At 46.8% G+C, this 15,311-nt stretch overlaps 1 protein-coding gene across 5 annotated transcripts in view; it reads left to right on the forward strand.

The window, feature by feature from the left end:
• The window catches only part of RYR3 (ryanodine receptor 3), a 1,864,151-nt gene that overhangs the window by 1,602,705 nt on the left and 246,135 nt on the right, over positions 1-15,311 (forward strand). For all 5 annotated transcript variants that reach the window (XM_086937034.1, XM_086937032.1, XM_086937031.1 and 2 more), the window contains 2 exons: positions 3,263-3,344; positions 4,696-6,008. In XM_086937034.1, coding sequence (XP_086793160.1) covers positions 3,263-3,344; positions 4,696-6,008 — 1,395 coding nt within the window. The remainder of the gene's footprint in view (positions 1-3,262; positions 3,345-4,695; positions 6,009-15,311) is intronic.

Here is a 15,311-nt window from a genome sequence, read left to right on the forward strand (position 1 = left end):
CCCTCCAAGCAGACAACAGAAGAGAAGACAAGACATGTCTCCTGAAGCAGTACCGAGTCACCAAACCCACCCGTGTCATCATTCACGCTCACATTGTATCTTCTCTTGTGGGCCTTCGATGAGGCCGGCTGCTGCTCTCGCATGTATTCCTGAGCATTAGGGTTGCGTAGGTGGCTAGGCAAGGCATTAAGTCTTCATCTGAAGACAGCCTGAAGGCTTTATCTTCAGCTCAAGGACTACCACTCTGTTCTGGCACCAGGCATTCTCCGGCTGTCCCAAAGAGTCACAATTTTAATGGTCATGGAAACATCTCAATAAATGTATGGTTGTTGATCTAAACCGATCTTAGATTTTGACAGCTGTGCTGTCGACGACACACGTAAGAGTCAGTAATAAACAAAAAATTAGTAAAGATGCATTTCATGGTGATTATATGCAGTTTTTAAGGGATGCGCTGGGTTCTTTGTGAAGTGTAGCAATCGGTAAACAAACGGCTTCAAATTCAAATATGCCCCAAAAAAATCCTGGCTTCCAGGAACATCAACAGAACACGTTTTTCAAACCCGCGGAAGAACTGTTATTTCCTTTTGTTAAGATTTATATTTATGAAACTTTCATTCAGGATTCTGGCACATCAAGATCAGACTCAACTTTGCAATGTGTGATTGTATGCTCATTGCATCAATCTTGATAAAGGCAGAGAGGCGGTGGAGAGACTCAAGAACCGAATGGTATATCATTCTAAAACACATTTCAAAGCATAAGCAGTATTCAGGTTAATAAATATGTAAAAATCTGTTATTTCGAGTATTTGGAGAGGATTAAGATTAGTGTGATGTATTTGATTCATTTGTTAAACTTATGGCGCATAAACATGGAGGGGCCATTCCCTGAATTGTGCAATATAAATGACATATTTCCCCGAATCACAATCCTGTTACTGCCACCAGTTGTCTCCCAAAATGTGTTTTCAAGTCAGGAGCTGGGAGTCTAATTCAGGAGCGTGCAAAGTTCGCAGGGTCAAAAACAGTCAGGTTTTTGAGGGAGAAGCAAAAACTTTTAAAAGCGACTTTAAGCAGGACAATCCTGAAAGGGCAAAGGTCTTCGTGGATAGTCCTTGTAAGCGGGGTGTGCAAGTGGGGTTCATGGACAGAGTGTTCGTGGACTGCAGATAGCCACTAGGACAGGCGAAGGACAGAGATTCACCGGATTTACTGCTCTCAATTACGATGAACCTGATCCGTCGACATTGCCTACTTGCAGCTGGCTGTGGCCTAGTTGGATAGTGCAGGGAGCAGTGCTCGTTCACTTCACCCTCAGACGCCTCCTTCTCTTAACTAAATGTGGCCCATCTGTAGACTAAGCGGCTTGTGGTTGATTTTAGAAAAAACCGGTGCGGGATGTGGGAGAGCTAAACAATATACCAGTGATTAACCCTCAACGACCATCTCATGATGCTGAAAAGGATCCCCCAGCCACTTCCGACAGCACAGAGCATACCGGGGCTTTGTGCTGTCTCACCTTGATTACTGGAGCACTTAAAGTAATGCTCAGACTGCCTGGAAAGCCAAGCGAAAGGTCCAGGCTATGCTTAAACTAATCTGTTTATATGAACCGCTTGTAAAGGACCTCACTGGCTTTCAGTGGAACAGGGAAGGAACAGGGAATAAACTTCAAATCACCTTGCACTGTTTTGAAGCTCTCTGGGACCAAAGTCCAGATTCCTGACAGAAGGTCACTCCACAATATACACCAATCCACAGCTGGAGGACCAGCGAAGCAAGCCGGATTGCATAAAACAGATTCAGTCGTCAGAGTCCAGGAGTCTGTGGTACCTGTGCCCAACTCTAGAACTCACTAAGACCAGACCTAAACCATCAGCTAAATCTAGCGGATGTACATTGTTACAACGCATGCTTTTACCACGCATGCCTTTACAACGCAGGTTTTTCAACGCAAGTCGTTACAACGACTTGCGTTGGGGGGTGCTGGATAGTGAATAGTTTAATTTACTATTCCAACTCCAGTCCCCGTGGATAGTAGGGAAGGTGTTGGATAGTAAATTAAACTATTACCTATCCTACAGCGCCCTCCAGCGCAATTTGTTGTAATGACTTGTGTTGAAAAACCTGCGTTGTAAAGGCACTGCGTGGTAAAAGTTGCGTCCAAAAGGATGTTTCCCAAATCTAGCAGCCATCAAACGAAAACTGCAGGTGACCCTCTTCTGAGAGGCTTTCTCCCCTCACCTTACAGCCCTGCTTCACCTCCGCCCTTCCAAAAAAAAGGCCTAATGTGCCCCCCATGGGTGGGTTTATCTCAGGTAGATATGTGTGAGGACGAGGGTGAAAAAGAGAAAGATGCTTCTTATCACAAGCCAACTCTAATAAAACAAGGAAATAAGTCATGAATCCTCAGCCCATCTCTCATGACAAGATGTACCAAGGCCTTTTCAGGTGCCAACGCCTGCAATTTGAATAACCGCAGGCCCTGATATACTACTACACGTCCCAATACAGTACTTCCGACTCACAAAGTGCACTTTGCAACTCATACAGAAGCACGAAGATAAGGGTGTGTGAAAGGGTGCCCCCGCTTCCATGAAGTATATCATTGGTTTGCAACCACAATTGTGGTCGCCAAGGACTGCCTTGTATAGCCCTGTGAGAGCCGTGGGTATGGATTCAGAAAGTGGGAGCATCTGTTTTGGTCACTTTCCAATTTGACAATGGCAGCTGCGGGCATCGACGGGGATGGACAGTAATGGAGGGGGCTACTGCAGCCCCCCGCCGCGGTGTCATTAAACTATGCTTTTCTTTTGAACAAGCCCCTGTCCCTACATGAAACAGGGCTGCATAAAAAGCAACATGATTTTCTCGAAGCGATTACCATGATGGAGGTCTGTCGTCCCTTGGAGGACTCCACCCGTGCATTTACATCTATTTGCTACAATCCACATGCTCTGTGACTGATTTGTACATCACTTGCAGCGCAAACCTCAGGTCAAGTCGCAAAGCAGTTTCATAAACGGGCCTCTTTGGGACTTGACCTTAGTAGATCACGCCCTTCATCCTGAGCTATGGTCCTCTCTCTGGTCTCTAGGGAAAGGCTTCACACACAATGCTATTTGTGCCAAATATCATCAGTTCAATGTTCATTACCTTATTAGATGCTCCAATAAAAGTTGTTTTTGATGCACCGCTCTACTGCTCTGACAATGTCTGATGATCACTCCCAGGTCTGTAACCTCTTATGTCTTTTTCAGGATTCCAGTCAGATTGAACTCCTAAAAGAGCTGCTGGACCTTCTGCAGGACATGGTGGTGATGCTGCTGTCACTTCTGGAAGGTGAGACGTTCTTTTTCTAAACATACGTTTAACTTCCTATGTGGCTTTGATTGCCACATGGTGGCCCTGATATTGGAGCCTGACCAAGGATCTGATTTAGAGTTTGCAGTTAATGAACATTAAACTAGGACATTTACCTCTAGATTTAGTAAAATTCAGAGGCTGTGAATTAGCCCATAAGTTTTAATTGTGCACCTACCTCAAAGGAAGAGGTTGGGAGCAACAGTTGTGTCGCTCTTAAACTCCAAACCTGGTGGTTCTGATTTGGAGGGTGACAGCCAGTTTATCAGCGTGGTCACCACTCCGACCTCCCTGAAAGGCATTCCAGGGGTGGAGCATGAGGTGGTCCCACTACAGATATCGGCACATTCCCAGGTTTACTTACACAAGTATTTCTGGGAATGTGTCAAAATGCTACACCTTCCAAGGTGAGGTGCAGCGAGGGAAATGTGTTTACTTCTCCGCTTTGTCCTCTTGCCTCTAACAATTGTTTTTGTGAAGGAAGGTGTCCCTTTGTGCACAAAAATAATCCTGCCAGTAGCACAGGCACCCTTGTACCGTAGTGCAAGTGTGCCTGCGTTGGCGCTAGGCTGCCCCGGGTGTGCCAGCGTTGGGAGAGCAGAAATGTGCTCTATCATGGTAGATGTGGCGCATTCCTACCCTCTCCCTGCCACGCAACGCAGCACAGCAAGGTGTCTTGCAGCGTTACGTGACTTATTCATAAATCTAGGCCTTGGTCTCTTGCTTCTTCTTATGAAAGGGATCCTCTGATTGTGCATGTGTGTACAGACAAGAAATGGATACTTTGAGAGTAAACACGCCATTATGCAGCTGGCAATTGGTTGCAAAGTATATTTTAAGCAGTTTAATATGAATCTCTTTCAAAAGCAATTCTTCTTCTGAATATTGGATAAAATGCAAATAGATTCCTGCTTTCTTGCACTGAACTCCAGCAGTGCACTAAATGCACTTACCTCTATATCTACTGATCCGCTAATGGCTGATTTCTCATAGAAAAATTAGTTCAGAAGAAAGAGCTCAGAAACTAGTTATCATTTTCATAAGCGCCATTTGTAATCCTGCTCACTGCTCGCCTTTCATACTTTCTGGTGGCTCCAAGACTGACAGTATGTTTTTTATTGTAGACTGTTTTCATAGAATCATTCCACACCTTTCAGCTATTCTAAGTATATTATTGTTGACAATTTTTACTATGTCGTCCATCTCCAGATATATAATCAAACTGAATACTCTTTGGACTTCATACAGAGACTGTGAAATTGTATTTTAGTTGACTGTCTTTGCGTGATAAAAATACTAAGTATTTAATGTCTTCGTTGTTCTCCTGCAGGTAATGTTGTTAATGGGACCATTGGGAAGCAGATGGTAGACACCTTGGTGGAATCCTCCACCAACGTGGAAATGATACTCAAGTTCTTCGACATGTTCCTTAAACTAAAGGACTTGACAAGCTCTGACACCTTCCGGGAATACGATCCAGACAGCAAGGGGATCATCTCGAAGAAAGAGTTCCAGAAAGCCATGGAAGGACAGAAGCAGTATGCACAGTCAGAGATCGAGTTTTTGCTCTCCTGTGCAGAGGCTGATGAAAATGATATGTTCAACTACGTAGAGTTTGTGGACAGATTCCATGAGCCTGCCAAAGACATTGGCTTCAATGTGGCGGTTTTGCTCACCAACCTGTCGGAGCACATGCCCAATGATTCACGCCTCCAGTCATTACTGGGTCCAGCTGAAAGTGTGCTGAATTATTTTGAGCCATATTTAGGTCGCATTGAGATCATGGGTGGTGCCAAAAGGATTGAGCGTGTGTACTTTGAGATTAGCGAATCCAGTCGGACTCAGTGGGAGAAGCCGCAAGTAAAAGAATCCAAGCGTCAGTTCATATTCGATGTGGTCAATGAAGGTGGGGAGCAGGAAAAGATGGAGCTTTTTGTCAACTTCTGTGAGGACACCATCTTTGAAATGCAACTGGCCTCGCAAATCTCTGAATCTGACTCATTAGAGAGGGCTGAGGAAGAGGAAGAAGACGAAACTCACCATGTGATAGAAGTGGGAGAAGAAGATGAGGAAGATTCTTTGGAATCTGCATCTGCATTTGTTGTTGCGTGTAGTGCCCTAAAGAAAACAACAGCAGACTTTATCTCCACCCTGACTTTGAAGAATGCCAAGAAGCAATTCCGGAAGGTTAAGAAAATGACCATGAAGGAACTGGTGAAGGTGTTGCTCTCGTTTGTCTGGATGCTCTTTGTAGGCTTGTTCCAGTTCTTCTTCACCATAGTATGGGGGATCTTCCAGGTTCTCTGGAGCACGGTGTTCGGGGGTGGCTTGGTCGAAGGAGCCAAGAACATTAAAGTGTCTTCAATTTTAGGCGACATGCCTGACCCTACGCAGTTTGGAATCCATGACGACATTCTTGAGGGAGAAAAAACGGAGATGGCAGAGAACTCAAATTCAATCGATCATGATCAGTTTTCCAAAGGTGACAAGACTGACGGAGATATGTCTGACATTTTCCAAGTCCAAGTAAAGAAAGAAGGTTCTAAGCATCATGAAGTAGGGCTGGGTGACTTCACGGAAACTATCGGCAGTGAGAAACCCCACAACCTTGTGAGCGCTGTGCGGAACAAACGGAAAGAACAGGTGAGTCAACTGTGATCACATTTGTAATGTAGTCAAAATGCAAAACATGTTCTGCTCATTGGGATGCAAAGACTCATGTGGCAGCGCTTGGATGGAGCATCTTTCCGGCTCTGACTTCAGGGTTTTGTGCTTCTTTATGGATTCCACAAGCTTCACTGAGATATATCTCATGCAGAAGAGCTTCAGGGCCATGGTGCCAATAAAAGACCAAGTCAGACAGGATCATTAAACATGTCCTTGCTTGTGTCAAGAGGGGGAGCTTGTCCCTAAGTTCAAATAGAAGGACCACACTTGGGGTGGTTAGTTGTTATCCACTTTAGTAACAGTTACTGTATTCAGTTCTTAATCACCAACCCGCTTTGTCACCTTAAAATGAGGGAATAATACTTTATAAAACATTTCCACTTAGCAGTCCTAGAATCCATATGAGGTCTACAAGAAATCATTGGCTTATAGTCTTCGATAAATACTGGTAAATGTAGTGCCACAAACTCTCGGTGTCAGACTACTTTCCTGCTTACATTAACTTTGTTTGGTTACCATTGATGCCTCTGCTTGTGTTTTCTAAGCTATAGCACTATGGTTTTGGACCAAGCTGTGGGTTTCAAAGCTAATCGACACGGGCCCTTGGATTTCATATTCAGATCCATCCCCTATACATGTGTCTCATGAGGATCTTAGTAGATTTGTGTCCCTCGAGGAACTGCAAGCCGAAGCCCACTCGTTGCCGTCGAGTTGCATCATTATGTGCATAGGCCAAAAAGGTGATGGGGGTGTCATCTGCCTTCCTGCTCATAGAGAGCCTGTGAGCGTTACAGCGTGCTGGGACACCGAGACAATCATGTGATGGCAATTCCAATGTTGGAACCATCAAGAAGTATTGTTTTACAGCCTGCCGGCCAGAGTGGCAGCCCAGCGCTGTAAGCTTGGTAAAACATCCACTATTGGCCATTGCCTTCTGGTAATTGAGTGACATCACAGAAAGGGTTGGTCTATTTCACTCATTATTCACGGTCTGTCTTTCAGATTCCACCAGGTCATGTGTTTAGAATGGGTGCGTATCACATCCCCCTCACAGAAAGACACTTAACTTGCAGTTGTATCTATACGTTTAATCTCAATTCTTCTTTCCTTTGATACTTTTCTTTCATGCTGCTGTTCAGATCTACTTTCATGTTCTTCCTAAGCGTGCTTTATTTATTACACCCGCCCTTCTATCCTCACCTTATATCATTCCATTACACGTTAATTCGATTTTGTATCCCTTCATTCCCGTTCTTTCTTCTTCCTTAGACCCTACCTATTGTTGCTTGTTTTTCAGTTGTTTGCCTTCTCTGCTTCCTGTCTTTATTTCTCGTCTCTTCTATTTCATAATTTCTACCAGTCCTCAGTCCATACTGAGTAAGCATTCTGTCCATCAAGCCTGCCATTCTTCAATGTTTTGTCTGCCTTCCTTCACAATTGCAATCCTCTATTCAACCCTTTTCTCTTACCAGCCTTTGTTTCTTCCTTCGTGTGTCTTTCATCCTTCCACCATCTCTCAAGACTGTCTTCCTTTTTCACATTTCTGTTTTACTTACTCATTTCTTCCTTCATTTGCTTACCTCTTTGCATACCACTTTTGTTCCTTCTGTGCATAATTTCCACCTTTCTACGTATCCGTTTGCCTTTCATAGTTTTTGTGTTTCTTCATGGTTTTGTTTTTCTTTTCTTTCCCTGACTACCTTTCTTCTGTCCCTCCAGGCTTCCCTTCAACCTTACCTCTCATTCATAGTCTTTTGTTTTATCCCTCCTCCATTCGTCATTCCTTCCGTCCCTCCCTTTCTCCTTCTTTTATGATAGCCTTCCTTGCTTACTGTCTCGTTGTTTCTGTCTGCCTCCAATCTTTTGTGTTCGTTTTTTCTTCCTTCCTTTTGATCTTATGTTCTTCCTCTGCGCTAGATTCCATTTCTGTGTTTGATTATTCCTGTTGGTCTTCGTTCTTTCTTTTTGTTTTTTTTTACTTCTGTTTATTGGCTTTTGTATATGTTTTAAACGGTCGTGAATTACAGCATTGTTTCATAGATCAACAGACCATCCAAATATCAGTAAGAGTCAGAAAAACACCTGTAATAATACGAACAACCTCGGTCTCATCAGGTGCAACAGTGGAAATACACAACAGCTGTGTACAGGAGGAAATCCATTGCTTTTACGAAGGGGTGGGGGGAGGGGGGGGGGTCACTAAACAGTACAGGGCTAGGGGCAGTATTGCAACCACACAGATAGTCCATTATGTGACAGCGGGTAGAGGGAAACAACAGTGCAATAAAACAAAGCATAGATGCAAAAGTGGAGGGTCCAACTGGGCCCGTGCTGCCAATGAATAATATAGGCAAATAATAAAAAACAATCACCAAGTGGGGAGCTGGGCTGGGGGGGTGCAAATTGGGGACCCGCCTCCAGGCAACTCCTCCAAAGTGTTACAACTGACGACATCACAAGCCATGGTCTCACTTCCGGACCTGGACAAAAGGCGGAGGTGTCAGCACTCCCCCCCTCTGCAACACCGGGACAGGGAACCAGGGTCCCTCCCGATTCAGCACCCACCTGTCTCCTCCTTGCAGCCCCGCGGTGTGTCAGGTGAACTGTTGCTAATCCCTGGGTCCCCTCCCAGGTCATGTTCTGGGTGCTCCCAGGCCACCAATACTTCGGTCCATAAGTTTGCTATGGGGTGTCGTCTCACCCCCTCGAGCCTCCTCCCTAACCAAGGCCTGCTCTTCCACCCTTGCCCACTGGGTCACATCAGACCTCCAAGTTCAATATCCGGTCCAAACACGGACTTCCAGGACATGACTCTGCACCTCTTTACAAACACTAGGGCAAGATCTATAAACCTTGTGCCCACCTTGTGTGTCGCTGGTCTTGGAAAGAGTCCCAAAATACAGTTCTCTGATGAACAGGAAAGGGAGCGCCCAAGCTTGGAGTTCAGGGTGACAAGCACTACATCCCAGAAAGAATGCAGACAGTTGGGGGCAATGCTAAATCATATGAATAAAATCAGCATCCAGATGTCCGCATCTCGAACAGGGGACGCTCGTCCCCTGGATTTTGTGTGGTGTCAAATATGTCCTACAGACATAATTAAATTGAATGAATTTAAATCTGGGAACCGCCGCGGTCGCGCAGATCCAGGCGGGCCCAGTAGCCGCCCGGATGGGTCCAGGTGTTGTCTCCGCTGTCCCACCCCCATGGGCTCGATCATCCTGGGATCTGGCGGGATGTCGCATCACTCCAGGGCCAGGCGGCCCTCACTGCAAGGTCTCTCCTCCAGTTCCGCTGCCCCAGTCCTCCGCCCATTTCCCCACCTCTGGTAGGGCCCCTGTCCAGAAAATTGGCATGGTGCCACGGACCGGCCTCGGCCATTCACTCGTCGCCTCTCGCTGCCGCGTCCTGGTGTCCGCATCAGGCGAGCCCACCTTGGCCACGTTCGTCCACGCCCTAAATCTCCCGCTTCGGGGACACTCCTCAGGGGTGGATGGCAAGCCCTGGGGGGAGCAGGGTGAGGCCCACTGACAGGCAGATGCCACCAGGGTTCAGGATTTTGGCCAGGCCAAGCACAGAGCTTGCTTGGGAAGCATCCGAGGCGCCGCCATCTTGGCCACCTTCATTCCTCCTTACATGGCATTCTTTATCCTTATCTTTCGGTTTTTCTAAGATGTCTTTTCTCTGTCATTACTGTTCTTAGATTTTTAATGCAGTTTATAAATGCAAAAATAGTGAAAAAATGTTCCTCTGCGGTCTGTAGTCCCCCCATTGTCCATCTTGTCAATTGATGAACTTTATACATCCTTGCCCCCTCATACCCATCCTTTCAAGATATGTGATGTCCCTTCCTGGTGGGGGGAGGGGCCGGAGTGCTTCACAACAGTGGCAGAGAAACCCACAATTACACCTGACCTTTTCTTCAGACAAGGTATCTGTCATCAGCACCTGCCCGGGCGGATTCCCATTTATTTCTTCTCCGTTCTAAGATGAATCCGATCTTCAGTGCTTGCTTTTGTGCTTCAGCCTCCCATGCTCTATTTTTCATTCAAATACCCATTCTGAATTTTGATTTTAGTGCTGAAGGACTATTATTCTGTATTCTCTGTTGTATAATCTGGGACCCTTCACCACATTTACAAGTATTTCATTTCTTCTATTAAGACGTGGACTAGGCGCCCCCACACCCCAGGACCACCTCCTCGGATTCCCTCACTACCACCGGGCATAAGTGCCCCTCATGTCCCCAATCATAAGTTCTTGCTAAACACACTGCCGCCCCTGAGTTTGGCGTCCCCTCCACAGGTCAGCGCCCAGTGCGGCGGCACCAGTCGCACTGCCCTAAAGCCGGCCCTGTGAATGCATAACCTCTCTGCTGGGCTTTGTGAGGAACATCTCTCTCCATGACCTTTGCGGCAAAAGGGCTTGCAGAGGGAACAAGCTGAATGGCATGGCATCAGCTTTACTGGAGATCTCTCTGAGATGAGTCTAACCGAGAGATTTCCGAACAAATTGGCCCAGATTTTCCAACACTTTCCACCTGGTTTGCAACACAAAAGTTACACAACGCGGCACAAAGAGCTGTGGCAAGGTTCTCCATCCAAGGGAAACCAGGAATTGAGTTGCAAAGTTCCCCAATGGAGGAAAAGTTGTGCTATGCACTCCTTTGTGCCTCATTGCATCAGGGGGGTATTCCAAGGGTAGTGCATGGGCAATTGCATACAACACCCACAGGGTTTGCAGCAAATCCCTGTCTACTAACAATTGCAGACAAGGCATTGTGCCAAAACCTTACACCTCCACGAGGCATCCGTAAGCAGGAGAAATGTTTTAATTACTCCTTATTTTTCCAGCTTTGCATGTGTGCTGCATTGTACAGCACACATTCAAAGTGGGGAAAGCCTTAAAGGATAGTTTTTGTTCTGGAAGATCACCTTCCAGTCCAAAACCTGTGCCTTAGAGAATACATATGTTCTTGCACTATGGTGCAAAGATGCGTGCATTGGGTCACGACAGCCAAAAGTGTGCCAGCACTGGGGATAGAAAACATGTGCCATATCTTGGAAGATATGGCACCTTTGTGTCTCTCTCCCTTTGACACTAGCAGTATAGCAGCTTTGGTTGTGACGCTACCTTGCATCATAGATTAGTAACTCTGGGCCACAGTGTGTCGACCACTACCCCTTCCAGAGAACTTAGTAAAATTTAATTCATAGTCTGCTTAAAATGTTTTAATGACTTTGTATGTGAATATCTATTTATATAAAACTCACATGTGCACAATCTTCAAGATTGCCTGGTGTAGGTGACCCCACCACTTTTATCTGTAGCCCCTTGTACATCCCACCCCTACAAATCCTTTCTAGAGATGCCACAGATCCCTAGCAGTGTTCCATGGCCTTTCGTTGGGCTTATCACATATGTTTGAGCTGCAAACGTCCAATCAACTACACTCAAACCCTCACTGGAATGGCATTTTAGCAGAGCCATTCAGATACATTAAAAACCCTGGCTGTTCGAGCAGTAGCAACCCCCGAGGCCCCCACTCACCCCCAGCGCCTTGAGACCCTCACGGGTAAGTAGTGCTACAAATTATTGATTGAATGATTGATTGATACACACTCCGAAACATGCACAGTCAAAAACGGATAGTGTTATACTCAACGATATGCCATACCTTATTTAATTAACACAAATCGAGATCCGCCCCACCACTTGCTGTTGCATTATGCATGCTTTCTCCCATGGCAGGTCAACAGAGCCTGGATCTTTTCATGTCACTCACAACCGCGTGCAGAGCTCCAAGCTCCTAAGAGAACATTTCAGCCAAGGAAAAAACGGTGACAGATTCTGCTCCTGCTGGGTCCATGAATTCAAATCCGAAGAGCATCCACAGGGGCAAAGCCCAAATGTAGTTCATTTGCGTCATGGAATAGGGAGGGTCTTTCCCCTCTTCAGAATTTGTAAAAAAGCCCTGCCAGCGCTGCCATGGATAGTACCAACACCACGTCTGACCATCAAACACCTACAAGTATGACCATTCAGACTATTCCATGTCCCAAAAGCTTAAAGAATGGACTATGTGGCAGATATTAGTCATATATATGTGTATTGAATTAATAAACAACTGCTGTTGTGCTCATCTTTAAATTGGATAAACAGCGCCACCATGTGGCAGTCTGTCATATGTGCGGTGTTGACAATTGAGTGCCAACACCAGAAACCGCTGGCTCAAATTAAGCACTGCTTGGAGTACATGTGTTGCGTCGTTACTTCTGGTGGCTCTGACCATGAAAGCACGACTGTCCGGTGTCTGGGACAACCTGCATTATACCCTGCAAATGGGAAAGTGCATGGGACCCGCCTCCTGAAGAGTTCTGCACGTATGCTGATACTGCCAAGATAGTATCAATTGCTTTTCAGGTCATATGATGTGCAAGGCTGACACACGGTTCAAATCCTACATCTTCTGCCTGTCCTGATGACAGATCCAGAGCCCATAGTATCTTTTGGTCATGTTTTTTAGGGCTTGCTGCAGAAAGGAAGGAAGTGAAAAAGCACCGAGGACACTGGGTGAGCACACGGTACTGTCCGTGTGTCTCCCATGTTCATAATAACTAAAGTCACTCCCTTGTTTCTACCCACCCGCGTCCTGCATCTATGAACCGGTTCGCTCCATCCATCCAGTGGGAGAAGGACTGAAGGAGTTGGTTGGTGGATAGGTCCCTGGGTCAGATCCAAACAACCACCCACCCTTCCCAAGGCACTTACTGTGACAGCCATCGCATATAGTAGGGGAACTACTTGTCGCTACAGTAAATAACGTACTGATTGGAAGAGGGGCGTGGCTATCACTTGACCGGCAGGTGCATTGACACTAGTGCCCACTGGTGCATTGACCACAGCAAACCAGACCAGTTGTAGATGCATTTTACCGCCCTGCTGTGAACCTGGCTTGGGTGTGAGTCCATGATGCCATCAACAGGCGCCGAGCACAGTGTCCGAGCTGCAGGACGGGGCTAATGGGGGTCTCTTTTCAGCCCTTACAGGGTGCTGATGTTCATAACACAGCCAGTGCCCTGTGCATTTACTGTGAATCCTTTAGGCTGGAGCGTGCACCGAAGGGCATGCTTTATGCACTTGCAGGTATGTATAGCGGAGTAGAGCCCCAGGCCGTGGACGTGCCTGCACGTGGACTCCGCTCACCCACGGCCTTGTTTGTGTGCGCCACACTGTGATCACGCCCCTTGTGTTGCGTTTCACTTTTAGCGAAGTATGCAGCCTCACGCAACCTTCCTCCTGGTGCACGTGTGCTGTGAAAGAAAAGCGAGTAGACAATCCATGGCTAAGGTCAGTCTGTGCGCCTCACTTTCACTGGAAGGAAACCCCCTTTCCAGGCTCTACCGAAGCTTCCTTCGGCCAGGTTGGTGACTTCTTCCCCCCGCACAGCACCACGGAGGAAGGTAAAGGCGACCTTTAATGTCTGCTTCTGCAACGTCATCAACTGACAGCTTAAGGGTTCTCTGACCCTACGGTAATGATGCAGGCCGCTGCCACCTCATTATTTCCTCCCCTCGTCAATATTTCAAATAATTAGCGGGATTGTGCCACCTTCTCGTTTCCAGAGTTCATGTCCCCAGCGAACCCTAATCTCTGCTGCTCACAACTCTACCGTGGTGGATAACTCGCTGGCCCTCGCGGCATCTGTGCGGCACGTCCGTGTTGGGTGCGCATGCGCAGATCCCTCCTGCGGATGCTCTGCCGGCTTTCTAAAGCCTTGAACGGTTTCTGCCTAGTCCAGAGGTCTTCAAACTTTTTTAGGCCAATCCCCTCCCCCCGGCAAATTTTTTTAGGATTCGGGCCCCCCCATCACTAAAATATCTGAAAGTTGGGATTTAGTATCTTTGACTTCCAGTTTAACCCTGTGGTGTTAGCTGACAACTCATTTCCGCAACAGCGAAACATTAGCATAGTCTTTTTTTAAGAAAAGGTTTGTGAGCTGTAAATCTGGCCCACAACCACTGAACGCAGGCAACTCATGATGGGAAACTTTCTCTTTGGGGGAAACCACCACAAGGTCAGTGCATGAATAGATACCATGGGCCATGGTGGACGCTGCAAGAATGGCCTCCTTGACTGTGTTAAAAAGGGTTCCAAAGACAACCGGTAACCAAAGACCCTTTTATGTTGCCCGGCGGTATCGCCTCTATGACCCACCAATATTAATCAATGAAGAAGCAGGCGCTGGAGACTGGAAGGCAGGAAACGAGGATTTTATTCTCTCCGGAGGAGAACACATCAATTCAGACAGCAAGTATCGTCACGAGGTGCTCTAACCACATCTCTGAGGCCTGGCCTCTTATACTAGGGTTTATGACCTTTATTGCACATAACACATTCTCGCAATACTTTAGTACTTGAAAGAACATCCTCGGAATCTCCCCTTCAGACCCGTTCCCACATACATTTACAGTTGGATTCCCCACCCCGGTCACAACAGGTGATGGTTGTCGCACAGCAGGGCATTCCGCCGATTCACGGAATGCATGGGGTTGGTCGGATCTCATTGGGTGGGGGCTTTGATCTATTCGGGGGTCTTTTGATGGGGAGGGGAAGCTTCCTACTGTACGGGGTAATAAACAGTATCCGCAGAGCCAGGTGGCGGCCTGGGAACAGGGAAGACAAACGGGGACACAGGAAAAGGGGGTTTGCATCAAAAGGGTTTGAGGCCATGAAAGGAATGAGGGGAGGTGTCGCGCTGGGAACAGGATGGGATTCCGTGGTGAAGCTGCGCTGAAGAGGGGTTTATGACCCAAGGCATGAGAGAGCGGGGGTTGTCAGCGTGCGGGGGAATGCTTGCGAGGTTAAGAGAGAGAGAGAGACGCGCTGGCTATCAGCGAGGGGCAGGGAGGTCATGGTGCTCAAAAAAATGGCTGCCGCTTACGCGCACGAATGGGCTTGGAAAAGGGGCAAGATGGCGCCGATAATGTTCACCAAGTTTGTATTTATTTTCCACAGTCCTCCCTTTAACATTTCCAAGACATCTTGCTGGCCTATTTCCTATCTACACCTATATGCAGCGATCATAAGTAAGGGAGAGGGGACTTAGGCGAAAGAACTGTACATAAACATCACATTATAAACATCATATTGAAAAATCTCATCATTTAGTAGGCGGGTTCATCGTTAAGTTGGTTGCAGAAAAAGTCATCGTAATGCAATATCAGACTAGAATTATGTAGCGAGGGCGTTGGGTACAGATCATAGAATAAGAACTGG

The sequence above is a fragment of the Lissotriton vulgaris genome, chromosome 9 (assembly GCF_964263255.1).
Source record: "Lissotriton vulgaris chromosome 9, aLisVul1.2, whole genome shotgun sequence".
Lineage (NCBI taxonomy): Eukaryota > Metazoa > Chordata > Amphibia > Caudata > Salamandridae > Lissotriton > Lissotriton vulgaris.